At 36.9% G+C, this 27,706-nt stretch overlaps 1 protein-coding gene across 1 annotated transcript in view; it reads left to right on the top strand.

Moving 5' to 3' along the window:
* LOC114283210 (3-oxoacyl-[acyl-carrier-protein] synthase I, chloroplastic) overlaps positions 1–27,121 on the top strand; it is a 36,844-nt gene extending 9,723 nt beyond the window's left edge. The window contains exons 2-7 of the mRNA XM_028226036.2: positions 11,800–12,231; positions 13,233–13,406; positions 20,764–20,877; positions 21,040–21,141; positions 26,368–26,434; positions 26,608–27,121. Coding sequence (XP_028081837.2) covers positions 11,800–12,231; positions 13,233–13,406; positions 20,764–20,877; positions 21,040–21,141; positions 26,368–26,434; positions 26,608–26,675 — 957 coding nt within the window. The 3' untranslated portion in view covers positions 26,676–27,121. The remainder of the gene's footprint in view (positions 1–11,799; positions 12,232–13,232; positions 13,407–20,763; positions 20,878–21,039; positions 21,142–26,367; positions 26,435–26,607) is intronic.
* The last annotated feature ends 585 nt before the right edge of the window (positions 27,122–27,706 follow it).

Here is a 27,706-nt window from a genome sequence, read left to right on the forward strand (position 1 = left end):
TGTGGGACATGATCCAAGAATGCCATCTAAGTACATGATAAAAAAGTATAAATTCATGACAAGATATATCAAGTTTGTAAACATAATCAAGATTTGTATCGAAAGCATATTTAATTAAACATAGAGTTATTAAATTACTATTCACAAATAGCTCGGTTTGGCAAGGGTTGTCTTCTTCCAAGGCTTAACTTATACAAAACAATAATAAAACATTGAAGTACGGAAAATCTTTAAGCTTCTTGTAGTAATTTATCATGCAATAGGTCTTTAATCTTCTTTTCTATTAAACATGTTTCAAATGATATCTAATTGTACTACTCTTGTATCTAGGTCTAAACCATACCTAAAAGTGTCCAAGTAAAGGAAGAAATAAGAGCAAAAATCAAGTTTTCAACTTTCTAAAACTGGTCAGTCCGCTCGAGCGGTTTCTTCACCGCTCGAGCGGTGAATAGGTACCTCCCAGAAGTTTAGGCTTGCAAAAGAGATGCTGAGAGTGTCCAAAGTGCGCTCGAGTGATTCTTTAACTGCTCGAGCGGTGATCTGCAGAACAGAATTCTGTAGTTCACGAATCTGCTCTTTTCTTGGCTGTTCTAAGGGCTGCCAAACTCATTTTTCAAGCTTTCAAATCCCAAAACTTGATCTATAACATCCTAATATGCATATGAATGATAGAAGACTAATAAAAACTTATGACTATGCATTGATTTGAAGGTTAAACAAGTAACAGATAGTTTAATCCAAGTTCTCAAACTTTTCCAACTCCTCTTTTGTCCAAAGCTTCCAATCCTTCAAAACCAAGTTCTAATGCTTCCTAGTCACAAATAAATGGCATTAGTTTATAGCATAACAATTGTCTTGCTCAAATTTTACATAAAATTAATTCAAAACGTGGTTTCCTATGAATTCCTCAAACTCTTTTCTAGTTTCTGAACTTTCTTATTTTCTTTCTATTTCAATCTCCAAAAACTTATTCCTAATCAATTTTTGGCTAAGTTTTAATATGAAATAATGGAAGAAGATTGAGTTTCTTACCTCGTAGAGTTTTTCTTAGAATTTCTAGGCTCGAATCCTTAGCTCTTTCGAATTTTCTTTCCTTTTCTCCCTTTTCCTCTCTTTTTCCTATTTTCTTCTTCTTTTCTTCCTCTTCTCCCGATTGTCCTTGAATTCCTCTAGCAACTCTCTTTTTGTGGTTTTGGGAAACATGAGATTTTATAAGGTGTGATTGGGGCAAAAGTATAAGTTTTCTTTGATTAGCTAAACTCCTTGCTTTGGCTTAATTAACTAAGTTTGAAACTAAATAATCTAATATTATCCTAATCATACTTATCCTAATTAATCCTGTTTAACAATTTGGCAAATAGCATGACATGTACAAGTACATCAGACCAAGGTCCTTAAGCTCTTCAATTAAGGTTAAAGCATTTCCTATGGTTTTGAAATCAAGTTCTAAGGTATCCCCTAAAGCATAGAACATGCATTATTTTCTAACTTAGGTTTTCGAGCTAACTTCTCCTTCTCGTATGCTCTCATCAAGTTCTAATTTAAACAAGTGAGCACTTGACATGAGATTAACATACATGAATGACATGATATGCATATGCATGAAGTGTTGGTTGTCACACCTCCCCACCCCCAACCTTAAAAAGAAAAGCCATCTATTGTCTAGTAGCGTTGTTCATGGGTTGAGTTGATTCAGTTTTGTTGCCGAACCGTCACTTGACCAGACCACTTCAGGTATATTAAAATGTCACCTAATTTTGACCAATCACTCATCGAAACTGTGAAGCATCGGTTCTCTTTTAATCGTGATTTTCGGCTCAGATGAGCAATATCCATCATCAATCTAATCTTCATTCTTTACCAACCATAACCAAAAAAAATAAAAAAATTGCATAGGCAAGGGGATTAAGAGACATAGTTTCAGGGAGTAAGGGAGGCTAAGGAGGGTGAGGGGGTGAAGGACGTTGAGGATTGAGGAAAGGGGGCTTCGGGATGTTGGGTATAAGATTATATTGTCAAAGATATTAGAAGATATGAAAGATATCATAATACAAGGAAATCCCATGATTTGTGCTTATTATGATTGTTTGGCCATCCACCTGATAGAGTGACTGTCGGGTGAACCAGGGCATTTGGCCTAGTGGTTGTGTAGCACTGTTTGTGGTGTGAGGACTCGGGTTCAGCTCCTATGGAGAGAGTGAGAATGTAAAATGGAGAAATTAGGGTTGAAAGTTAGGAGGAAGAAGAAGAAGAGAGAACTTTGTATATATTAAAAACCAATTAATTCCCTTAACTGTACATCACTCAAATATATATAAAAAACCTAAAGTAGCAATATGACCATCGTACCCCAACTTAAGTAAATATTAACAAGAGAACAAAAATAACTAAAAGAACTATTCTAACACTCCCCCTCAAGCTGGAGCATAGAGATCGAACATGCCCAGCTTGGCAGACAAACGAAGAAATGAAGGCCGAGCCAAAGGTTTGGTGAGAGTATCACCCAATTGATCCTCAGAACGAACATAAGGAGTCACCAGTTGCTTGCGGAGTAAGAGATCACGAATAAAATGGCAATCAACTTCGATATGTTTGGTGCGTTCATGAAACACAGGGTTATTGGCAATGAAGATAGCAGCCTGATTGTCACAAAACATGCGCATAGGAGTGGAAACAGAAAAGCCAAAATCTTGGAGAAGAGACTGAACCCAGAGCATCTCAGAAGCAGTATGAGCCATGGCGCGATATTCAGCCTCGGCACTAGAACGAGCAACGACGGTCTGTTTCTTGCTACGCCAAGTGACAAGATTACCACCAACAAAAGTACAATAGCCTGAGGTGGAACGGCGGTCAGTCGTATTACCAGCCCAATCAGCATCACTGAAGCCAGCGACAGACAAGGAGGAAGAGGGGCGATAGAGCAACCCCCGACCTGGAGCACGCTTTAAGTATTGCAAGATACGACATACAGCCACAAAATGGGGTTGGCGGGGAGCATGCATAAACTGACTGACCACACCCACAGCATAGGTAATATCTGGACGAGTGACAGTGAGATATATTAACTTGCCAACCAACCGACGATAACGACCAACATCAGGAAAGAAGTCGCCAGTGTCACCAGCAAGCTTGACACTAGAATCCATGGGAGTATCACTGGGGCGAGTGCCTAAGAGACCAGTCTCAGTAAGAAGATCAAGAACATACTTCCGTTGAGAAAGAAACAAGCCCTGAGAAGAACGGGCAACTTCAATCCCAAGAAAATACCGAAGATGGCCCAAGTCTTTGGTGTGAAATTGTTGTCCCAAATACTGCTTTAAAGCAGCAATAACATTGGAGTCACTCCCTGAAATGATGATGTCATCCACATAGACAATAAGAACAATACTCCCAGTAGACGAGTGGCGAACAAAAACAGAGTGATCAAAAGTGGAACGGTGAAAGCCATAGGCAAGCACAACAGCACTGAAGCGATCAAACCAGGCACGAGGGGACTGCTTAAGACCATACAAGGCCTTCCTCAATCGACAAACAAGATGCTCTTGGCCGGGAACAACATAGCCAGGGGGCTGATCCATATAGACCTCCTCGTGGAGATCACCATGGAGAAAAACATTCTTGATATCCAGTTGATATAAAGGCCAAGACTGATTAACTGCAACAGAGAGAAGAATCCGAACAGAGTTAAGACGGGCCACAGGAGAAAAAGTCTCCAAGTAATCAACACCATAGGTTTGGGTGTAGCCTTTAGCTACCAGGCGAGCCTTAAGGCGCTCAACAGTTTCATCAGGAAGATACTTAACAGTATAAATCCAACGACAACCCACAATAGATTTGCCAGAGGGCAGAGGGGTAAGGTCCCAGGTCTGATTTTGATGAAGAGCATGCATTTCCTCATCCATGGCAAACTTCCAACTAGAGATGGACATAGCCTCAAGATAGGTGCGAGGAATGGAAATACTCGACAAGCTACAAGCAAAAGAGTGAAGACCAGGAGAGAGGCGATCATAAGAAACGAAATGAGCAATAGGATGTTGAGTGCAAGTGCGTTTACCTTTGCGGAGGGCAATAGGAAGGTCATCAGATGGTAGAGCAGCAGGTGGAACAGGGGCCTCAGACGAAGGAGATGAACTGGCCGGGCCATAAGACACAATGCGACGAGCTTGAGACCGTTGATAAACCTGCAAAGGAGGGGTAGAAGTGAGAGGAGAGAGAGAGGACAGAGGAGTGGATGTGGAAGGAGCATAAGAGGGAAGAGTAGGAGCGAGAGAGGCTGGCTCCCCCTCACGAGAAGAGAGAAGATCAGGAGATAACTGTTGCCCAGAGGAAGAAAAAAACGGAGTAGACTCAAAAAACGTTACATCAGCACTGACAAAGTAGCGACGAGACTCAAGATGATAACACCGGTACCCTTTTTGAGTGCGAGAATAACCTAAGAACACACACTTGCGTGCACGAGGAGATAACTTATCCAACCCAGGGTCAAGAACATGGACAAAGGCCACACACCCGAAAATGCGAGGAGGCAAGGGAAAAGGAGATGTGGTGGGATATAGCAGAGAATAAGGAGATGTGTGTACAACACTAGAGGGCATGCGATTGATAAGCAAACAAGCAGTGAGAACAGCATCGCCCCAAAACTGTTTGGGGACATGCATATTAAACATCAGGGTGCGAGCAACATCTAGCAAATGGCGGTGTTTCCGTTCTGCAACACCATTTTGTGGGGATGTATGAGGACAACTAGTTTGATGAATAATACCATGAGCATCACAAAAGGTAGTTACAATAGATTGCACATATTCTAAGGCATTATCAGGCCGAAATATCTTAATACATTTGCCAAATTGAGTAAAGATTTCATTATAAAACTTAGAGATGATGGAAGGCAAATCAGATCTTTGTTTCATTAAAAACAACCAAGTCATCCGAGAGTAATCATCCACAAAAATAACAAAATAAAAGAACCCATTAACAGTAGGAGTTCTAGAAGGACCCCAAATATCTGTATGGACAAGAGCAAAAGACTCAGACACACGACTAACACTACGACGAGGAAAAGAACTACGATGATGCTTCCCAAATTGACAGGCTTCACACTCAATCTGAGAAACATGACTCAAACCCGGAACAGCTAACTTGAGCTTGGCCAAGGAGGGATGACCCAAGCGAAAATGCCACTGAAGAGGAGATACACTAGCACTCAACACAGCAGATGAAGGAGGAGACGTCTCAGCGTCCAAAAAGTATAAGCCATCCTTCTCATGCCCCGAACCAATCATCCTCTTGGTCTGGAGGTCCTGCAAAACACATGAAGTAGGAGAAAAGGTTATTGAACAATGGAGAGCTTGAGTCAATTGGCTAACAGAAAGCAAATTAAATGGAAATTTAGGAACATAAAGACCAGAAGGTAAGGACATGGATGGAGTGGGATGAAGAGGACCTTGACCACAGACAGGCCGAGAAGATCCATCAGCAAGTATAATGGTATGATCAACAGGTCTAAGAGTATCAAAAAGAGAGGAATTACCAGAGACATGAGAACTAGCACCAGAGTCTAGGAGCCAAGGCTGAGAGGACTTAGCCACACATGCAATATTACCTGAACTAGCCATGGTAGTAGAGGAAGAAGGTAGACTAGGCCGGAGAGACTGGACAAGGGCAGTAAGCTCACTAATTTGAGTAGTGAGTGTCTCATGCGAAGTAACAGGAGAAGCATCCGAGCCAGTGGACAACAAGGAAGACTGTGAGGAGGGGACATCCATAACCTGATGGACATGATCAGGTCTGCCATGCTTTGGCCAACACCAAGGTTCAGTATGACCTTGGGAACCACAATGAGTACACTTGCGATCACCACGTGTACGAGAACCAAGTCCACTACTACTGCCACCACGGAAACCACCACGTGAGCCACCACTACGAGAACCACCTCCACGAGAGCCCCGGAAACCAGAAGAAGAGCTCCGGGAACCAAAAGAACTATGAAAATCCCCGCGAGTAGACCCATGATCACTACTACTGGAAACCAATGCAGAAGATGATAAAGAAGACCCAACAGTGGATTGTGCTTGTCCCAATGAAGAGCGCAACAGCCTAGAATAGGCATTGGCAGCCGAAGGTAGAGTGTCACTGGCAAGAATCTGATCTTTGAACCCTCGCAACTCAGGATCTAAGCCAGAAAGTAAAGAAGCCATCATAAACTCCTCCCAATGTTGTTTCTGGGTGGTCACATCACTTGTGAAAGGTCGATGCTGCAGTAACTGATCCCACAAAGTCTTGAGACTACTATAATAATCAGGAAGAGACCAGCCAGATTGACGCATAGCAAAAATCTGTTCATATAACTCGTAGACTCGAGAGACATTACTTTGAGTTGAAAAAGACTCAGCAAGGGAGTCCCAAATGGCCTTAGAGGTATCACAAAATTCCACGGTAGTAGCAACCTGTGGTTCCAGACTATGCCAAATCCAACCCATCACACAAGAATCCTCACAACACCAATCATCATAATCCTTATCCTCAGTAGAAGGAGGGAGTTCACTAAGATAGCGGGACTTCTTCTTACCTCGTAAGAAAATCTTGACAGCATGGGCCCAAGCCAAATAATTAGCACCATTCAATTTCTTTGTAGTGATAGATTTAGGCATATCATCATCTTTACCCATAGTTATAGCCTTAGCCTCAATCTCAACCATAATGATCAACCAGACTTGCAAACAGTCAATACCCACAATCACACCTATAAACACAGAACTAGCTCAACAACCAAGTTTGGACCCAAATGAGACCAACACATCAACTCAACAGTAGCAATCAATAAAGAGAGGACAAATATCCCTTGCTAGAAGGGTGTCAGCCCTTAGAGGGGTGATTTTCGTCTCCAGAAACAGCCACAAATTGAACAGAATATCAACCCCACAGGAGTAAAACAACAAATTAAGATCACGGACCCTTAGAGGGGTGATTTTCGGCTCCTAGGGAAGTGAGCCCAGCAAGAAAAACCAGAAAAAAATAGTCCCAAAGGCAGATTCAAAAAAACAGTCCCAAAAACACGAAATAGTTTCAAAAATCGAAAACTCACATCAGGGATGATCAAAAAATTTCACAAAAATCACCATAAATCTCAGGAGGCAATTTCGAATCTAGGGGTGAAGGACCCGTCCGTACACTGCTGACGTCATGCTGACGTTATCGTACGGCTGATGACATCAGCACGTCTCGGTCACCTCAGATCGATCTTTAGAATCTGTAGAACCCTTTCTAATGAAGAAGAGATAGCTCTGATACCAAGTGAGAATGTAAAATGGAGAAATTAGGGTTGAAAGTTAGGAGGAAGAAGAAGAAGAGAGAACTTTGTATATATTAAAAACCAATTAATTCCCTTAACTGTACATCACTCAAATATATATAAAAAACCTAAAGTAGCAATATGACCATCGTACCCTCAACTTAAGTAAATATTAACAAGAGAACAAAAATAACTAAAAGAACTATTCTAACAGAGAGGAGTTTGATACCTTTTGGGGTGTTTAGTTTATTTCTCTTCCATTATGGAGTTGTACTTAGTGGTGTTAGGGAATTGGAGAGCCCACAAGCATGCAACAATACCGGTCCAATCCATCGAGGAGAAACTCTTGATCCACACACCTAACACCAGGGCTCAATATACATTGTTTGGGACTCATACGCACTTAAAATCTTAAGTTAAGCCTATAAGTGGAGAGTCCATCTAATGTATATTAAGACTCATCACTTTTACTCTTTATGTGATGTGGGACTCTACCCCTTCACATATGCTCTAACAATCTCCCCCTCATGTGTTAACCAAACATCGGGCCTCGCCTTGCTCCTCAAGTATGATCTATCATTAGCAGGTTCATCATAGATCGTATGTGCCCCTCTCTTGATCTATAAGACTTCAACATCGAGTCCAACTTGAGCCACCCACACACACATCGTGATACTCCATTGAGAGTCACCTTGCTGCGGTCCAACCTTGGCACATGCACCAGGAATTGGCTCTGATACTAGTTGTTAGGGAATTGGTGAGCCCACAAGCACGCATCAATTGGCTCTGATACCAGTTGTTAGGGAATTGGTGAGCTCACAAGCACGCAGCAACACCGGTCCAATCCGTCAGGGAGAAACTCTAGATCCACATACCTAACAGTAGGGCCCAATATACATTGTTTGGAACTCATACCCACTTAAAAGCTTAAGTCTATAAGTGGAGAGTCCATCTAATGTATATTAAGACTCATCTCGTTTACTCTTTGTCCGATGTGAGACTCTACCTTCACATATGCTCTAACAAATGGTTGTTAGGTTATTTCTCCCCCATTGAAAAAAAAAAAAAATGTTAAGAATTAATCCCACATCACCAATCTAAGCCACCCAAGCTTGGTTAATATAATGTAAGGGCGTCTCCACTCATTGCCAATTGATTTTGAGTTGGATGCTTTAACATGGGAAGGGAGGCAAATCAGATAAGGAGATGAAGAAGGGGTTTTGTGGAGTAGAGGAAGGGGATTACGAGGAGGGTGATGTGATCAGAGACAGAGAGGAAGAGTTGGATGCCATTATGGCTTATCTTGTTCACCTTGAAACTGTTTGTAGAGAGACAGAGGAAGGGTTGGAGAGAGAGAGAGAGAAGGTGGAGGGTTGATAGTTTGAAACTTAGTTGTAGGAATCGTGCAACTAGGTGGCGATTCTGCGAAAGAATCGCGATTCCGCGTTTCCTAGAAAGAAACGTGTAAGAATTGCGTTTTTGTGGAGAGAGAAACGCGATTCAGTCCAAGATGGGATCGTAAAGGAGAGCGAGAGAGAGAGAGAGAGAGAGAGAGAGAGAAACCCTAGCCTTCAACGTCGACATGAGAGGAGAAAGAAGAAGGGTTGTTGAGAGAAACTTACAGTGGACCAGTGGTAGCAGCTTTGTAGTTGGATTAGATTAGGGCTGAGATTAGGGCTTTGATTACTTTCGTCACTCTCTTCTCTCACTATCGATCACGATCGTCTTCGTCTCTGAGGGCTTCGATCATCTTCGTCACTCTCTCGATCGTCTTCGTCTCTCTCGCTTCGTCTTTGTGCTTCTCTCTCTCTCCCTCTTCGTCTCTGCTTCTCTCCCTCTTCATCTCTCAATTTGTTTGTTGTTCTCTCTCTATCTTCATCTCTATGTTTTAATTGATCATATATATTATATATAATATATCATATATAATATATGTAATAAAATTTATAAATTATAATTTTTATCATATATAATAAAATTTCTAATTGTTATTTCTTAAAATTTCATATATAATAATAATTTTTGTAAATTATTATTTCTTAACTTTTTAACATATAATAAATAAAACAAATCATCTAATTATTTTTAAAAAAATCTAATTAAATCATATATAATAAAAAAAATTATACAATAAAATATCTAACATTTCTTTTTATTTATTTTAACATAATTTATTATTCCTTATTTATTATAATTTTTTATTTGTAATATATATATCAATTAAAATAAAAAAAAATAAATTAACAATAACACATTATTTAAAAAATATGATAAATAAACAAAATAATTAATGTGTATTAAAATGAAAATATTTATAAAAAAAATTCTAATGTGTATTAAAATATATATATATATATATATTACCGCTCTCTAAGGCGCTCCCAACCTAAAAAATGCTCACGCTTCCTTGCTTCCGCTCCCGCTCCCGCCCCCGCTTCGTGTAACTAAGGTTTGAACTTGGTTCTGTTTGTGAAGAGAGGCATGGATGATTTGATTGATATGATAGGATCACGAGGGTTGTTTTAGATTCTTACTAACTTCTACATGGAATGATAAGGATATAGTACAAGTGTAGACCAATAGAAAAGTGCCAGCTATGTTAAGTGATAAGGTTCAATAATATGGCACTATTTATTCAAATATATACCTTGGTCGGTTTGGTTTACGTGATTTTTTTTCTTGGATCTGTTGACCAACTAACAATCAATAATTTCAAAGAGTTCGGAGCCATTGCCGACTGTATATGGTGATGAAGCCCATCGTGACAAATCAGTTCAATTCGGATCGGATGGGTTGATTTGGCAAATTGGTTTTTTGAACATCCCTACTGTCTAGGCAATACATTTGTGGTGATGTTGATTACTCTATGCAAATCTATTGAGGATGAATGGGGGACTTCACTAAGATAGAAATAAATACCTGTTGTTGTCATTGACTATGTTTAAATGTATTATCATTGATTCTTTTTTGATGTGATTCTATGAACTTTTATGTCAATTTGTTTGGCTTCAGTATTGAAGAATTGTCCTTCAGAAAATTCTACTTACACCACAATTTTATCTCTTTACATATTTTCTCATTACACCATTAAGAAAAAATTGAAATTCTCATTACACCCTTTATAATACAAAAACTAACTCTAAATTAAACATTTCCCAAAACCCCTATAGATATGTCTCATTACACTTATTGCTTTTGAATTACTTTGGTGTCATGTTACCGAACAAACTATATTTATCCAACCATCTGTTGCCACACGTTTACAAATTCACTTTCCTTAAAACATCATTTTTTTTTCCTTCTAAATTTATGATGGGTCTGTTCGGTTATACATTGCCAAACAATTTGGATTATTCTGGTGTCATGTTGCTGAACAAACTAGATTTGTTCAGCCATCTGTTGCCACACATTTACAGATATACTTTCCTTAAAACATCAAGCATCCATAAAATCATCCATAAAATATGTCAATACAAATATCTTCAAACTTGTGAATACAAACATCTATATAAACATGCTGAGCTATTATCACAATCCATTTATGTCGATAGTTTCAATAGTTACTACATTAGGACTGACAAGCGTACATAATTGATCAATATGGGTAGTATATGCTTTCTCCCATCTATTAACACACAGGTGATGCAAGCAAATCAAATTACTTTCTATCAGAAGTACTAGATGACTAGGAAGCAGATAAATCTAACAAACATCATCTGTAATGAATTCATGACTATATTCCATTAACAATGCACTACTAGCCTGATTACAATGAGTTGAAGTATAATCCTTCAAAGCAAAAAAAAAAAAAAAAAAAAATGAAACTGAAAATGTTTGGTAGTGAATTACTGGATATGTACTTTTTGTTCTGCAGTAGGTTACTGAACAAGTATTTCTTGTTCAACAATGGATTACCAGATATGTATTTTTTATTCGGCAGTGTGATTCCAAGCTATTTGATTTTGTTTGGTTTTGGTACACTGAACAAAAGTCGAACAACCCTTTTAAAAAATGAAACAAAAACGCAAAAAAAAAAAAAAAAAAAATCACCATTTCATTTTTTTGTTGGTTCTTCACTACCATTTATTCGTTCATTGCTTTCTTTTATGATCAAAACATTATGATTCTCACTTTTGAAAGTAGATGTATAGTAGACAAGAAAAAAATGAGAAAGGAAGAAAAGAAATAGAGATTGAAGTGTAATGGGTGTAAAGAGATAATCAAATCTATTTAATTTTTGTCTTTTGTCCTTAAAGGTAATTTCACTCATGAGTAAAATTGGGAAAGAAAACATCTCAAATAGAGGGTGTAAAGAGGTAAATGTGTTGTGTAGGTAGAATTTCCCTTGTCCTTCTTGGAACTTCTTTTGTTTTGTTTTTTATTTTTCCCCTCCAAGTGTTCCTTGAAGTTTGTGTTGCCATTAGTTATATGATAATTTTGGTGTTCTTTTATTATTTTGAACCAAGAAACATATCTCATTGAGTTAATTGCTTTTATATTCTTTGCAGATTGACAAGGAGCGAGCTGGTGTGCTTGTTGGAACAGGGATGGGTGGTCTTACAGTGTTTTCTGACGGTGTTCAGGCTCTCATAGAGAGAGGTTACAGGAAAATCACCCCATTTTTCATACCTTATGCTATAACAAATATGGGCTCAGCCTTGCTTGCAATTGAGCTTGGTTTTATGGGACCAAATTATTCAATATCAACCGCTTGTGCTACCTCCAATTATTGCTTCTATGCTGCTGCCAATCACATTCGTCGAGGTGAAGCCGACTTAATGATTGCTGGTGGAACTGAAGCTGCCATTATTCCCATTGGCCTGGGTGGTTTTGTTGCATGTAGAGCTTTGTCTCAGAGAAATGATGATCCACAAACTGCTTCTAGGCCATGGGATAAAGATCGAGATGGCTTTGTCATGGGTGAAGGTGCTGGTGTATTGGTAAGTTTGCTAGTCATATGCTAGGTGAAGAATTACTCTTACATTATTGTATTTGTTTGTTGGTTTTTAGTTTATGTAGGCTCTTCCTTTTCCAGTTCATGGGACAAAAACAAAAGACATGCACAATGAGTTCCGAAAAGTTCCATTGTCATGCCTAAAAGCATGATTTTATACTTTCTGAAGGGAAGTGCTTGCAGAACCTGTACATGGATTTTGTCTATATGACCTTTGGACTAAGAAGCAGAGACATTTCTAAGAAGGTGGTGTATCCGTGTCGTGTCCATCGTTGGACACTTTCTGACACGTGTCCGACACTCGTTAAAACGTGTCCTATTTTTTAAAAAGTTATTTTAGATCCGGACACTCTTCATACACTATGTCCATTGCTTGAATACACATGTCCACTAATTAGACATGCATGATGAAACTAATTATAAGTTTAAACTAATTAACTTAGCATACAATAATGGAAGAAAAAACAATTTAAATTTATAAAATAAGTGTTATGTTACATTTTTTTTATTATCTTTGAATGATATATTCATATATATGATATATAATAAATATATAAAATTATATATTTTGTGCATGTCTCCTACAAGTCGTGTCCTGCAATTTTTTAAAATTGGCGTGTCGGCGTGTCCGTGTCCGTGTCTTGTTGTGTGTCTGTGTCCATGCTTCTTAGCTTTTGGAGCTGAGATTTGCTATCAATTACAGTTACTTGGAAGTAGCACAAAGTGCTCCCTTTAAAATTTATTTGTTGACTCATTTGTTCCTGGATTACTTTTGAATCTCATAACCTTGCTTTGACTTTAGCTAATATCGGAGGATGCATACACAGAATACACTACTTTCCTCCTTTCCCTCCTCCCCGTCACTAGATTTTCAACTAGATAAACTATTTCTGGTTCTAATCGCATATGTTTCTATTGACTGGTTCGTAGGATATGTGTTTGTATACAATGCTTTAAGTTTGTGATGATTTACTATGTCCTTGGTAGGTGATGGAGAGCTTGGAACATGCAATGAAACGAGGTGCACCAATTATTGCAGAATACTTGGGAGGTGCAGTAAATTGTGATGCTCATCATATGACTGATCCAAGAGCTGATGGACTAGGTGTCTCTTCATGCATTGAGAGAAGCCTTGAAGACGCTGGTGTGTCACCAGAAGAGGTATTTATGTGTTTTCCTCAAGTCAGGTTGCTTGAACTATATGCTGGATGATTTATTTTTTACTTTTGAATGAGGATACTTTCCAATTAGTTCAGTCCACTTCAAAATTTACTCTCATGGTTTCCCGTTCTTCGTAAATTAGCATATTATCTGTCAAGCACTTTTACTCATTATTGTGTACATGATGACGCATTACATTTCATCTCAAATCTGAAGGTCAATATTCATTATTATCCTCATTTATTACTATATCAGATTAAAATCTTCTTTGTACAAATGTATGAGCAGTGAGCGGTGCTCAAGATTTATAAAGTTCAATGGTTATTAAAATTATTGTTCTGATTGTAGCATATAATACACAATAAAATATTTTATTTAAATTAAGTATACAAATTTGGTGTATGGAAGATAGAGAAACTGTGTAAAGAAATTGGAAAGGATTCCTTTATGGTAAGTAAATTTCTAATTCAAAAGTTTCTGTTTCCAAATTTTGATTTTAAAAATCGAGGGTGAGATTTAAGATAACAAAAACTTTTGTTATTCTTTTCTGTTATATGGTAATCAAAATGAATTGCATTTGACTCTAGCTACATCTAAAAAAAAAGATTAGTCATATTACAAAATCAGAAAATGAGAATAAAGAGGGCTGTGGGTTGGGGAAGGGAGGAGTGCCATGTACGAGGGAGAACGCTAACTATTTATGAGATTTTAGGATTGATTGTTTGGAGGCTTTTAGAAGACTGTTACATTGCTATATATAGATATGAGTTGGATTTAGGAGTACTGAAAGGAGAGAAGAAAATAGAGGAAAAGGAAGACAACTTCGTTGTGCGATAATGAAAAGAGATAATATAAGATAAACGTTCTCCAAAATTATTGTAACATTTATATAAAACAAGTCCAAATGATGTGTCCAAATTAGGAAATGGATTTCATTAGAGAGAGAAAATGCCTAAAATGGGATACAAGAGCACTAAGCTCTAAAATATAATCTTTAGATATCATAGAAATGAATACTAGAGGGGCCTAACCACCTATTTATAGGATAAAAGACAACTAACTCTTATGGTTACTAAAAACATAACAACCATGGTAATTCTAACTACATCATATTCGCCCTCTAAAGAAAACAAATTTTCCTCAAGGTGGGACTACAACAAAATGACTCGAGACTGCAAAATGACTCATGGAAGCATAATGGATTCCACCGATGAATAAGACCTATGTGGTTGTAAGTCCTTATTCCAAAATGCACCATAACAAATACCCCTCATTGAAAGTGAGTTTTCGTTTATGCGCATCCACCAAAGCCATATTCAAATGTGAGTAGACCACCCATATAGCATGCCACTTGTGAAGCAAAACATCACCAAAGTAGCTCTTCACACATGCTATCAAAAGGTGCCAAGCACCATGCTTATTAAACAAAGTGGGTTTGAGTATCAAGTCTACACCAACTAGACTAACTTGCGTTGAACGTAGTATGAGAGGCACTTCTTGAAAGCAAACATTATCAAATCCCCATGGAACTTCAATAACTTTGTGACTCTCCTCCATAATTTCCTTGGCATCTAGAAAAGGGATGGAAGGTTGAGTTTTAACCACTTCTTCCCTAAGAAGCAATGTAAAAGAAAAGTCAATATTGCCCCCACCATATTCAACAAGCTCATCATCATCATAGTGATCAAAGATTCGAACACTGTCAAAATCACAACCATCAACTTCTTCACAATTCAATTCCCACTCCTCACTTGTTGGTTCATCGAAAATGGAAACTTCGTGTTCATCACCTTGTTCCATGTCTTCATCAAAGATGGGAATATCTTCATAAAAGATGGGAAGATCTTGATCACAATCTCGTTTTTTGTCACAACTTTCTTTCACATCTTCTTCATCAAAGATATAAAATTGACCATCATCTTAGCTTGGTGCTAAAACCTCCTGACTAAAGAGTTCTAGATGACGTCCATCTTCAAAACACTTGATCTTTTCAACACTAGTTGAGTAATCCTCTTGGATATAGGTGTAGAATGGATGTCTAGCTTCAAAGATGCCTTGGTGATGATGCTCAGATTTGAAAGCACACTTCTTTTGTTGCTTGTCTCCCAACAAAGATTGTTAAGAATGAAAGGTAAGAATTACTTGAAGAGCTTCTTTCTCATCTTCTTCCACACAACTTTTTCTTTGCCTTTTCTTTGTCTACGAAACTGTATTTATTTTCACCAATTGAAGGCATGACTTTTTAGGCTTTGAGAGACCAATTTCACCTTCTTTTCTTTTGACACCTCATAACATGCCAAAAGACTCTCAATTATTGTTTAACCATTAACACATTCGGGATATAGCTTCTATGAAATTCGGGAAGCACAAAATCCTTGACAGTACTCTCTCGTGTATAATCGAAACCATGTGAACACGCTCTATGCCAACGCGGAGCACCGAAAGAATCATGAAGTTGATGATCCTTGGAACCATTTCTACCTACGAAAAGAAGTTGCAACCATTGCACTCACCCAATCAAGGTAGAAACTTATTCACTCAACTCTTCAATCTTACTCCTTTGATTTTGGTTCTCATTATTTCTTTCAATTGAGAAACTCATCTTGGTTTCTTCACCCAAATTCGCTGCATAAGCTCTTCCTCGGCTGACAAGCACCTCTTTGAGCCCCTCCCTCTTTGAGCCATGAAATTCTAATCAACTTCAAACCGTGCCAACTTCTACTCTGAGGTACAACAAAAAGAAAAGAAAAAGAGAAGGAAGTGAATATGTGGCATAGTACTATACAAACCCTCTTGAATATAGGTCGACAGTTCAGACTCCTTCAAAAATCATTCCAAATCCACATCGAAGATGCCATCACTTATGAAACTCAGATCTACATAGTACGATCTCAAAACAACTACCAAGCTCGACCAAGTCAAACACAAATCACAGATGCTGTAAATTGAAATCAAGAAGCTGGATGAAGGTTGATTGCAATGCAAGAGAACTAATTGAAGCAAAAACTCAGCAATCCAAAATCATTCAACAGGTTCACACTTAAGAGGGTTCAAGTCAGTTTTTGACCCAAGGCGCTACAAGTTTCTTCAATTTTTCTTTGCAATTCAACAAGGTGGTGGAGTTATTTTAGGCACACTCTAATCCCATGGCTAGAATGCTTCAACAAATGTGCCTTGGACCCTAAAGTATGACCCCTTATACTCATTTTGACAATAATCGCATTTAAATTTTGTATTGCCACCTCCTTCACCCATTTTTTCAACTTCTATAACATAACTCCACAGAGGAGCATGATCATCTTCATTCATTGGTGTACCACTTCCACTTGTTGAACCAAAACTTCTCAAACCAGAACTCATTTTCCTAAAATTATAAATTTGATAAAGAAATACTAACATTAAATTTCATGCCTTCTACTTAAAATTAAACTTTCATCACACAAGACAACCACACTTTGAAAAGTAAAATTAATATAATATTACTATTTCTATTTGGGAACAAAGTGCATTTATGTAAAATCCAAAGGCTTCAACTTCACTTAAAAAATATAGAAAGTTAAAATTTAGGAAAATACGTCAAAGAGTCTATTGCCAACATAAGCATGGAGCTTGTAGATGAAAGAGAGTCGAAAAAAAGAGAGGAGAAATATTGAAACCAAAAAATAAATAGAAACCAAAGAGAGAAAGGAGGGAAAAAAAAAAAACGAAATCAGAAAAGAAAGAGAAACCAAAAAGTGAGAGAGAAACTTGTTGTTGAGTGGTCGATTGAGAGAGTGAGCGAGCGAGCAAGTCCTATTGCTAAACAAGACAAAGTGAGTGAATTGTTTGTTCAATCGTTGAATTTAGGTTCCTTGCCTTTGCTTCAATGCTTTGCCAATTTGTAAATTTGAGATTTTTTTTTTTTTTTTTGTCCTTACGTCGTATGATTTTAGAAGGGTAATGGAAGTGTGAGTTGTCTGATTTCTATTATTTTCCATTCAATTTTACTATTTTTACAGTTTGACTCGAAAAAGGTTTTAAAAATTGTGTTTATGCCCCACAGCATCCCAAAAGTATTATGTACGTGTTCTACATGTATCCATGTGTACCCGAAATGTATTTGAAATTCACAAAAAAAAAAAAAAATAATAATAAAAAATAAATAAAGCGGATACTCTTTTGCTGCATTTGATTTGTATCTTGCCCTATCGGACTCGTATTCGTATATAATACGTATTCGATATTCGTATCCGAGCTATTTTGGAATAAGAATAGAAAAAGAGTTGAAATTGTGTCTAATTTAAACATTCAGAGTTTTATTTGAAAAAATTAAAATTCAAGGTTATTTTTTACAAGGGGCAAACTTTGGGGTTATTTTTGTTAGTATTTGACCAATTTGGGTACCATTCATCAAACTTCATGTACTGATACACTTGCCCAAAATGGTCAAGCTGAGCATAAACTCCATCATTTCCTTGAGACAGTTAGGTCTCTTATTCTCTCTGCCTCTATTCCGGCTCTGTTGTGGGGTGAGGCAATTCTGACTGCTACTTTTCTTCTCAACTATATGCCTACTCTCCTCTCTGGTTGGTCTTCTTATGAGGCTCTACTTTCTCAACTTTCCAATTACTGTCTCCTTCGTGTGTTTAGGTTTGCTTGTTTTGTAGTGCTCGGTCTGTCCTGTGTGCCTTTTTGTGTTACAGTCTTACTTAGAAAGGCTATCGTTGTTACGACTCTGTTTCTCGTCGTCTTTATATCTCCTACCATGTTTCTTTGCTCGAATGTTTGTCTTATTTTCAACTTCCTTATATCATTGTCCCGGTTTTCAAAGAGGATTTGGTTCACATTGATTCATTTCCTTCTGAGGTGCCTCTTGATGAGTTTATCTCTACTGTACCACATGAGTTTGTTCCCTCTTCTCCTCCTACCACCCCTCTAGCTGAGTCTCTCTCTACTGTCCTCCTGTGAGTCTGTTCTCTCTTCTCCTCCACCTTCCCCTCATGCTTCTTCTCCTCCGTTGTTAATCTATTCTCGTCGCAAGGCTTTACCTCCACCGGTTGTCTCTTCCCCTGCTGTTGATCTTCCTGCTTGTGACGACTCTGATCTTACTAACCTTAAGTGTCCCCTTCACAACCGTAAACAAGTTGTCAAACTTAGTTTTGCTAAAATATGTTTTTCTCCTTCATACTGTACCTTTTTGTCTGCTATTTATTATTTTTCAAAACATCAGCCTTACAAGGAGGCCCGTTAGGATCCTAATTGGGTTCGAGTTATGGAGGATGAGTCGTCTGCATTGCAGAAGACTGCTACTTGGGAGTTGATTCCTTTGCTTGTTGTCAAGAATCTGGTTGGTTGCAAATGGGTTTATGAAATCAAGATTTATTTTGATGGTTCTCTTGGGCGCTACAAAGCTCGCCTGGTTGCCAAAGGTTTCTTACAGGAGTATAATATTGATTTTGAGGAGACCTTTGCCCCTTTTGCCAAAATAACTATTATCCGTACTTTGATTTTTGTTGTTGCTGTTCATCATTGGCTTTTCCATTAGGTGGATGTTAAGAATACTTTTCTTAATGGCCATTTCGCTGAGGAGATCTACATGCGTTCTTCCCATGGTTTTCCTCATTCTTTTGGATAAGTGTGTCATCTTCGCCGTGCTCTTTATGGTTTGAAGCAGTCTCCTCATGCTTGGTATGACCGTTTTCAGATAGCAATTGCTCAGTTTGCGTTTCTCGCTTGTACCCGGAATTCTACTTTGTTTCTCTCTCAACATATATGCAAAATATATACTACCATATATAGAGATACACTAATATTCTCACAATTTTTTGTAATTTTTTCTAAATACTTATATCGGAAGCATCTTTGAATTATTAATCTATAATCTGAAGAAGTTTATGCATATTTCCTAAATGAATTATATTTCATATGCATACTAATATTTATGGTTAATGCACAAAAACCATACATTCTAACCATGGTTATTAAAATTGCAATCTGGATCGTAGGATCCGACATTGCTAAAACGATCCAGATCATTATAGGGTCGATGTTATAATAGGATCGCAAGTAGGATCGTATGGGATCATGCAGGATCGTAAGTAGGATCGTAGATTGTGATTTTTCACCTTATTTTTAATATGTATCATTCAAATTTATATTTTTATCTTTTTTTTAATAGAAAGTAGGATTTTACGATCCTCGATCCAATCCTACGATCTGATCCACAAGACCCTCTCATCGATCCTACCTAGGATCCCAATTTTAACGACCTCGATTCTAACGGCATTGGAGCTTAAGAAATATAGTGGATGAGTGCTCTTCTCTCATGCTTTCTTTTCGTACTCTTTAGAGAGTGAAAATTTACCTTCTCATTATAGCTTGGATAAGCACTATCCAATTTATTCCAGGAACTTTGGTATGCCCATTTGTGTTGGAGATCCATATATTCTGATATCTTTCATATCTTCTAATATCTTTTTTTTTGACAATATAATCTTATCTCCAACAATTTGGTCCATTTTTTCTTCGATATTCTTGCTTCCAACTGCTTCTTCAGCTTTTCGCATCTGATTTCTCCAAATAATATATGAAATGCTTACCTGATAGTTCTTTGGAGTGTGATTGTATCTTTTCCATTTCTTAAGTGAACTGCATGTCATAATATCTGAATGTATTTTATTTCTTGATTTTATATACAATCTATGTATATCACTATTTTTTCAATTGCTGCTATTAATTGCTGTTATTGTTGTTATTTAACTTCTATCCTAATGAGCTCCAAAATAGGTTTAAATGAAGGAAATATGACTGAATTAATTTAGACATGTTACGCGTTTACCATGAATTATTGAATGCAAAATCCCGGTGTCAATATAAGATATCACATATCACCATCTTCATGGTTTGGGTGGTAGTGAGCAGTGGGCATTTTGCAGCAACAATGCAACTCTCCTCATAGCATTCTGTTTGTGCCAAAGCCATTGTACCATGGGAGTAAGATTCTGGCATCTAGATAGAGGGATGGAGTTGAGTTTCAATTCTAATCATCTGTCATGAAATCCTGGCCAGAAAATGATGTGCATGCACTTGCAGTGGTTCTGTTTATACATACCTCTCACCCAAAACCTTATTGGATTATTTGGTGAAGAATTAAAATTCTTCATAGAATCCCATCTTTTGGCTTGTTGGGAGGGCGAGAAACTACAGTTTTTGTGTATATCCACTACTTATTCACGGTTTGTCCTTCTATTGTAAAGCTTTTTCTTCACTTAAGTTTAAAAGTGTGGTTTGATTTCTGCTACGCAAGCAGACTGCATCTAAGAATTGAAATTACTGAAACCCAAAAACTAATGAATCAAAATTCACTCTCTTTTTTCAGGTTAACTACATAAATGCACATGCAACTTCCACTCCAGCTGGTGACGTAGCTGAGGTGAATGCCATAAAGAAGGTATTCAAAAACACTTCAGAGATCAAAATGAATTCAACCAAGGTAAACTCTTTTTCTATCTCTCACTGGTGTTTGCTAGTGCATCATTTATCTGGTACTCACAGGGCCAAAGCAGGTAACATAACCCATGATGCTGCTGCTTGCAGTTTTCAGACATATGTTTTTCTTCTAATTTTTCCCCTTTCTTTTCTGTTTCCATATCAGTCTATGATAGGTCACTGTCTTGGTGCTGCTGGGGGTTTGGAAGCCATTGCTACAGTAAAAGCCATCAACACAGGGTGGTTGCATCCTACCATAAATCAATTTGTATGTACTGCTATCTACATAGCACTTCCCTTTTACTTTTGTCCATATTTGATGTTCTAGAAGTTGACGTGAGCTGTTGTTTAACAGTTGGTATTATTTGCCCACTTCTTTTTGATGGATAGTCAACCTCATATTTTAAAGCTTAAATGTTAGAGAAACTTTGTTACGGCAACCCGAGTAAGTGTTTCTGAGTATGGTTGTGCCTCTAGATTTCTGGGCTTCCAAAATATTAGGATGTGGGGAATTTGTTTTAGACGTGTCAAAAATTTGGGAATAGTAGATGAACACGTCTTGCACATTCAACAATATTTTACAAATATTTCATTGCATGAAGTTATTAGTTAAGTATATTGTTGAACGGAGCTTTATTAAATGATGATATGTTGTGGAAAAGGAGTTTCTATAAATCTGTCAATCCATATGAGAAGCAAGAAACCCTTTCTTTGCCACCAAATATGAGTTCCTGTTCTTCAATCTTTGAATGTAATGGATCAGTGTTAAATAGCTTGTGCTTTATTAAGAATTGGAGAGGGATTTGATGTGGGGGCCTGTTTTGATGAATGTATCCCCTTCTGGTTCTTTTGATATTGGGAGAACGTTAAGGTAGGGAGATCCTCTTTCTCCTTTGCTATATATTCTTTCTTTGGGGACATTCACCATGTTAAAGATGGTGCAGGGTTACTTTTTTATTTTATTTTATTGGTTTCTTAAAAGGCTATGAGGGAGGGATCTTCCATCCCTGTTTATTATCTGTTGTATGCTGATCGAGCTATTGTTGATGGGTAGATGAAGGTTATTGAGTTTAGTGCTTTTATGCTTTAAGGCAATTTTGGGATTACGGGTGAGTTTGGCTAAATTGGAGTCATTACAATTGGAGGGGTATGTGCTTTGATGTATATTTTTGTTGTAGACAAGGATCAAAATTTTGATTCGGTTAGCATGGAAACAGAAATGTTTTGGAAATGCAAGGGAAATGAGAAAAAATATTGAAAAGGTTAGGAAATAAACTAAAACCTATATAAATGTTAATACATGTACATCCTCAATAATAAAAAAAATGAACATGTTGAGGTCTATGAATATAGAATCTCATAAATAAAAGGTTTAAAGTTGGGGAATATGTTTGCCATTGTATGAAAAACATTAAAAAAAAAAAAAAAATAATAATAATAAAAAAATTCTATAATTGCAAGGATGAAAAAAAAGAGAGAAAAAGTACTTTGCGGTACAAAGAAGGAGAATAAGTGAATTAATCATGCTTGTTTTATGTTCTCTTTTTAGTCTCTCTTCTTTTGCTTTCTAGTTTTTCAAATTCTCTAATAAATTTAATATATTTTTATTATTCTCATATATTTTCTTTTGACAGAATGAGGCAAAAATAAATGAGTATTGTTAAATATTCTTAATAGTTGTCGGAACAATAAGTTGTTTCTGTACGTTTCGATATGTTTTGGTAGAAACATTGAAATTTCGGTATTCTACCAATGTTTCATTTCAGTTTTCTAGAAAAATGAAACATTTCAGCTGTGAAAATGAAACATTTGGCCGTTTCGATGGAAAAGACATGAAATTTTGTTCATTGGTTGCAGAGTGGATTCCTTGTCCACCATGCGTTTAGGTTGCTTGTTGGTTCTTCCTTTGAGGCCAAAGGAGTTTGGCAATTGGTACTGGAGAGGTTTTGAGGAGGTTGGTGGGGGTGAAAGTTTCAATACTTAAAAAAAGGAGGTTTTGAGGAGGTTTTGAGGCCAAAGGAGTTTGGCAATTGGTACTGGAGAGGTTTTGAGGAGGCTGGTGGGGGTGAAAGTTTCAATAATTAAAAAAAAGGAGGTAGAATATTTTGTCTAGTCTTTCTTTTCTATCCATTTCCACATTTTCAATTGTATGGTTTTTTTTGGGGTGGTATGATAGATGAGCTTAAGCATCATTTGGTGGATTAGGATATTATGTGCTCTCAAATGCCAATAGATTGTCTAGGTATTAGGAGGTTTGGATTGTTTAAGCAAGTTTTACTAGGTAAATGATTATGAACATTTGCTTAAAAACATATTTTTTATGATGGCAAAGACCACTAGTTTCATGAACCAGTGGTGTATAACTATCTTATTGTGAGTTCGTGGAAATGCATTAGGAGAGGATGGAAGAGCTCTAGAGGTATATTCTAATAAGCATGGACATGAAATAGAGACGCAACGTCGATACGGACACAAAAGGAATACAACAAAAGTATATATTTTTAAATAAATTCTAGAGGTATATTCTAATAAGCATGGGCATGGGATAGAGATGCGACACAGATACGGATACGGACACAATAGGAATACAAATATATGTTTTAATAAATTCTTATTTGTTATGCATATGAATATGGCATCCACAAACCTCTAAATTCCAAAGTATGAAAAAATAACACATTCAAAATGAAAAACACCATTCGATCCATAATCTTGAAAAGGTGGAGGCAAGCTCTAATTAATTACCAATTAAATTTTATCCATTGGATTATTTAAATTAATTCAGTTAACCAATTCTAATATCTCATTTATGCATAACTATCCACACCCCGCTATGTCCTGAATGTGTCCAAACCCAAAATTAAAGAAAAAATGGACACAACTGATGTCATGACATGCATCTAACTATGTTCAAAGCCTATTTGCATCTGATATTTTCCGGACGCAGCCATGACAGACATTTTGGTGTCTCTGCTTCATATGGTGGACATAGTGTGAGCTATGCACATTGCTCCAGTGAGCTTTTGGCTTATGCAAGGATGCTTGCATGGTGATCTTTTTTCCAATCTATATAGGATTCTTGCCTCAAATGATGTTTTAGTGGATGATTGTATTAGATTGAAGGTTGATAGGCTGGTGTTGGATGTTCCTTAGCTTAAGGTGGTTATGCAGAGTTCTTTGAGATCTTTTACACTATCAGTAGAGTTGGAGAAGAGGATGAGATTGGATTGATTGCTTCCAACACCGAAGATTCAGGTTAAACCATATCTCATCGGTTGCTAATTGGTACCTCAGACACAGTGTTTCCTCAGAAGGAGATTTGGAGTGTCAAGAGTTCCCTCAAAGGTTGCCATTTTTTGTTTAGGTAAGCAGCTCAACCAAAGACATACAATTGGTGATTTCATTTCAACAAGAAAAGTCAAAATGAAATTACTATACTCAGTGGAATTGTGAATCATCTTCTCATACACCATAGAGTGGCTAGCAAGGTATGGTCCTGTTGCTGATGATGACATTTGGAATATCTGTTTGTTCCTAAACTCAGTGGCTAATGCAGTTTTCAAACAGGGGGAATGTGTGGTCACATGGCCCTCTGTTTAATGTGGTGTTTTTGGGGAGAACAGAATTGTCTCCTTCAGTGGCGGAGGAGTCATTCTTAATCTGAGGATCAAGGAGAAGTTTTTCCTCGAAAAACAATATGTAGAATTTAGGGGTTGAGCACATTGGAGTGGCTTCTTGGTGCTTCTTAATCAGAATTATCTGAGTCTAGATTTCTAAAATAGATCTCAACTTCAAGGTGAAGTTGACCCGTTATCGGACTAACTTGGACTCAATTCAGTGATCTAAACTGTTCATCTTATACAACTAACTGAGAATATTATCCATGCAAAAAATTAAGTTGATCCAACATCGATTGTCATATTATTAGATCATTTTTATCTCTATGGTCTACATGTTTTTTAAGAATAAGCCGTCCATTTGTTATAATATGTATGTGATTTGATCATGTAATTACTTATGTTTGATCGACCTAATTTTTTGCATACATGTTCTCCTCAATTTGTCATATGAGATGCACGGTTTAGATTATTGACATCAGTACAGTAATCTCGCATTAACAATGCACCAACTTCACCTATGAAGTTGAGATCTTCAACTTTAGCAAATCTAAACTTGAATTATCTTAACCTAACAATAAGAGAGAGAGAAAAAAAAAAAAATGCGTCAACATACTAATTTTGCAAATGGCCAAAGTATGACTAAGCATTAGAATGTTAGTTGTGAAACAAATAGCTAGCTAGTAAAACTCAAAAGGGTTCTTATTTCCAAGTATGTTCTATTTTGCCATCAAAATCCTTGGTGAAAAAAAGAGGAACTTTCGAATCTTAGTGCTATGATTTCCAACCCATGGTGACAAAAAATAAAATAAAAAAAATAAAATCAATTCTTTGTATCTATATCAATGTGTTGAATACTGTACCAGCTATAGTATTATTTTTATTACTGGTACGGTACGTATTGATACCAGTACTTTTCGGATACTGTTTCAGATTTATCAATGTGTGATATATTTGTCAAAATATTATATTTGTTTATAAAATTTGATGAATAGACATTATTTAGTTTATTGGACTGTTCTTTAAATTTCAGGAGTATAGTGAATAAAAAAATGAATTCTATATTCCTACGGTTGCAGTAAATTTAAAATTAAAAACTAATTTGCACCTTTGTCGTTAAAGATGAAACCCACCTTGCATTTCAAAATAAAATAAAGTTAAAGGAATTGGTGTATGTTTCCAAAAGTTCAAAACCCGTCTCTCTCCATTACCTGTTCAAAGACTCCAAAGCATCCCAATTTTATTTTCAACACTGGCCAAGTACAGTTTGTACATGGATGGAGATAGAAGAGTTGTGGAGCAATGTCCAGTGGGGGAGATGGTTTTGCTCTAGTTGTTAAAGATGGAGAGATTGAGCAGCTGAAAAAGCCTTCCCAATCTGACAAATGAAATACCAACCATGTCGTTAATTCACCTTTGTTCAAGTCTGAAATATTTTGCTTCTCATTTTTCTTTTTATTTGTAACCGTTAACACTCTCAGAGGTTGATATGGCAGGAGAAAAAGCAAAACTTTTCAGTATTCCTCAAATGGTCCGCGATAGGCCTGGAAATTTTTTAAAACAGAACTGATAGTATAGGGTTTATTTGATAAACTGGGTTGTACCTTCTGGTACAATACGGTATTTACAACTTTGATCTGTATCCATTGCTTAATTTTCTGTTGAGAAAACCAGGCACAAGAACAGAAGATACAATGAGACTTGTACGTAGCTGATAGTCGAAGAGACTTTAAATTTTTTTCACTTCCTTTTTGTGGTATTTACTGCATTCTGTGTGAATATGAGTGGGCCTACTTTTAATTTCATAATCTAATGGTTCTTAACTATTTATGTTGTCTGTTATGATTATTGATACCGTTCCTTTCGGATAAATGCAGAACTTAGAGCCTTGTGTTGAATTTGACACCGTTGCAGACAAAAAGCAGCAGCATGAAGTCAACGTTGGTAAGATGTTCCGCATGCTTCACCACCCTCTTCTCATCTTCTTCCTAAATAACCTTAGCTAGCTTAAAAACCAGAAAAAGGATAAGGAAAACCCTGCAGCATCTTTGCTCAATTGCTTTAGCTGGGCATTGTTGGGGTTTAGCAGACATGAACTTTTATCATATGCTATGCAGGCATTTCAAATTCATTTGGCTTTGGTGGACACAACTCCGTCGTGGCCTTTTCTGCATTTAAACCCTGATCGAGCTTTGCCCAACCAATCTTCACTTGTTCGAGGATTAATACAAGTATTAGAGGCTGTTTCACCTTCTTTATGCAAGCTGCTGCAAATGCACTTGAGACCTGATCGAGCTTTGCCCAACCAATCTTCACTTGTTCGAGGATTAATACAAGTATTAGAGGCTGTTTTCTTTATGCAAGCTGCTGCAAATGCACTTGAGCGTTCATAGTTATTTATGTAATAATTTTGAGTTGGAAGTCTAGCTTCTGTACTCTTGTAATTTTATTTTTGAATCTGTTGTTTTTGTTATCTTTTGGTACATGTCTTTTGTTAGCTGTTAGACGTGACACAGAAATTGTCACATATATGTTCCCAAGTTAATCTATTTCAAAACACTCACAATTGTTAACAATGGTTAAATCATATGAGAATTTCTATGAGAATTTGAGGTACCAATATCTCAAAAATGATTCTACTGTTGTGAATTTTTAGCAAAAAAAGTGTTCAGTTAGAAGAAGGATAGCTTTGTGATTTTAGATTTATTAGCCTTGAATATAAATATGTTGGGTAAGAGAGGAAAAAGCTAATTGTGGTTTTATTGCCTCTCCTACAAGTCTCTCTCTGGTCTTCTCCTCTCCTCTCTTAATCTTTGATTAATTTTAACTTGATATCAGAACTACCATGTAATCTTCTTCCTCCTGTTCTATCTTTCATCTTCTTTTTTTTTTTTCTTTTTTTGGCTTGATGACGAAAAAAAAAAAAAAAAAAAAAAATCTATGATGCTTGCCTATGGCAGGAGTGTCTGAAAAAATTTCAAAATTTTTGGATTTTTTTTTTGTTGCCCAATTATTGAATTTTTCTTTATTAAAAAAAGAAATGGGCATTTTTTTTGATTTCTGATTTCATGCTATTTTTTGTTCAATTTTTTCCATGGGTTCACTTCTTAGGTGCTGACTAGGGTGTTTCTGTGCCTCCTTGGCTATGATTGTCCCTTCTAGCTCGTGTTTGGTTGTTGTTTGCTCGATTTTTGGTCTTTGGCTTTGTAAACACTC

This window comes from Camellia sinensis, chromosome 9 (genome assembly GCF_055761805.1).
Source record: "Camellia sinensis isolate YWXY chromosome 9, ASM5576180v1, whole genome shotgun sequence".
Classification (NCBI taxonomy): domain Eukaryota; kingdom Viridiplantae; phylum Streptophyta; class Magnoliopsida; order Ericales; family Theaceae; genus Camellia; species Camellia sinensis.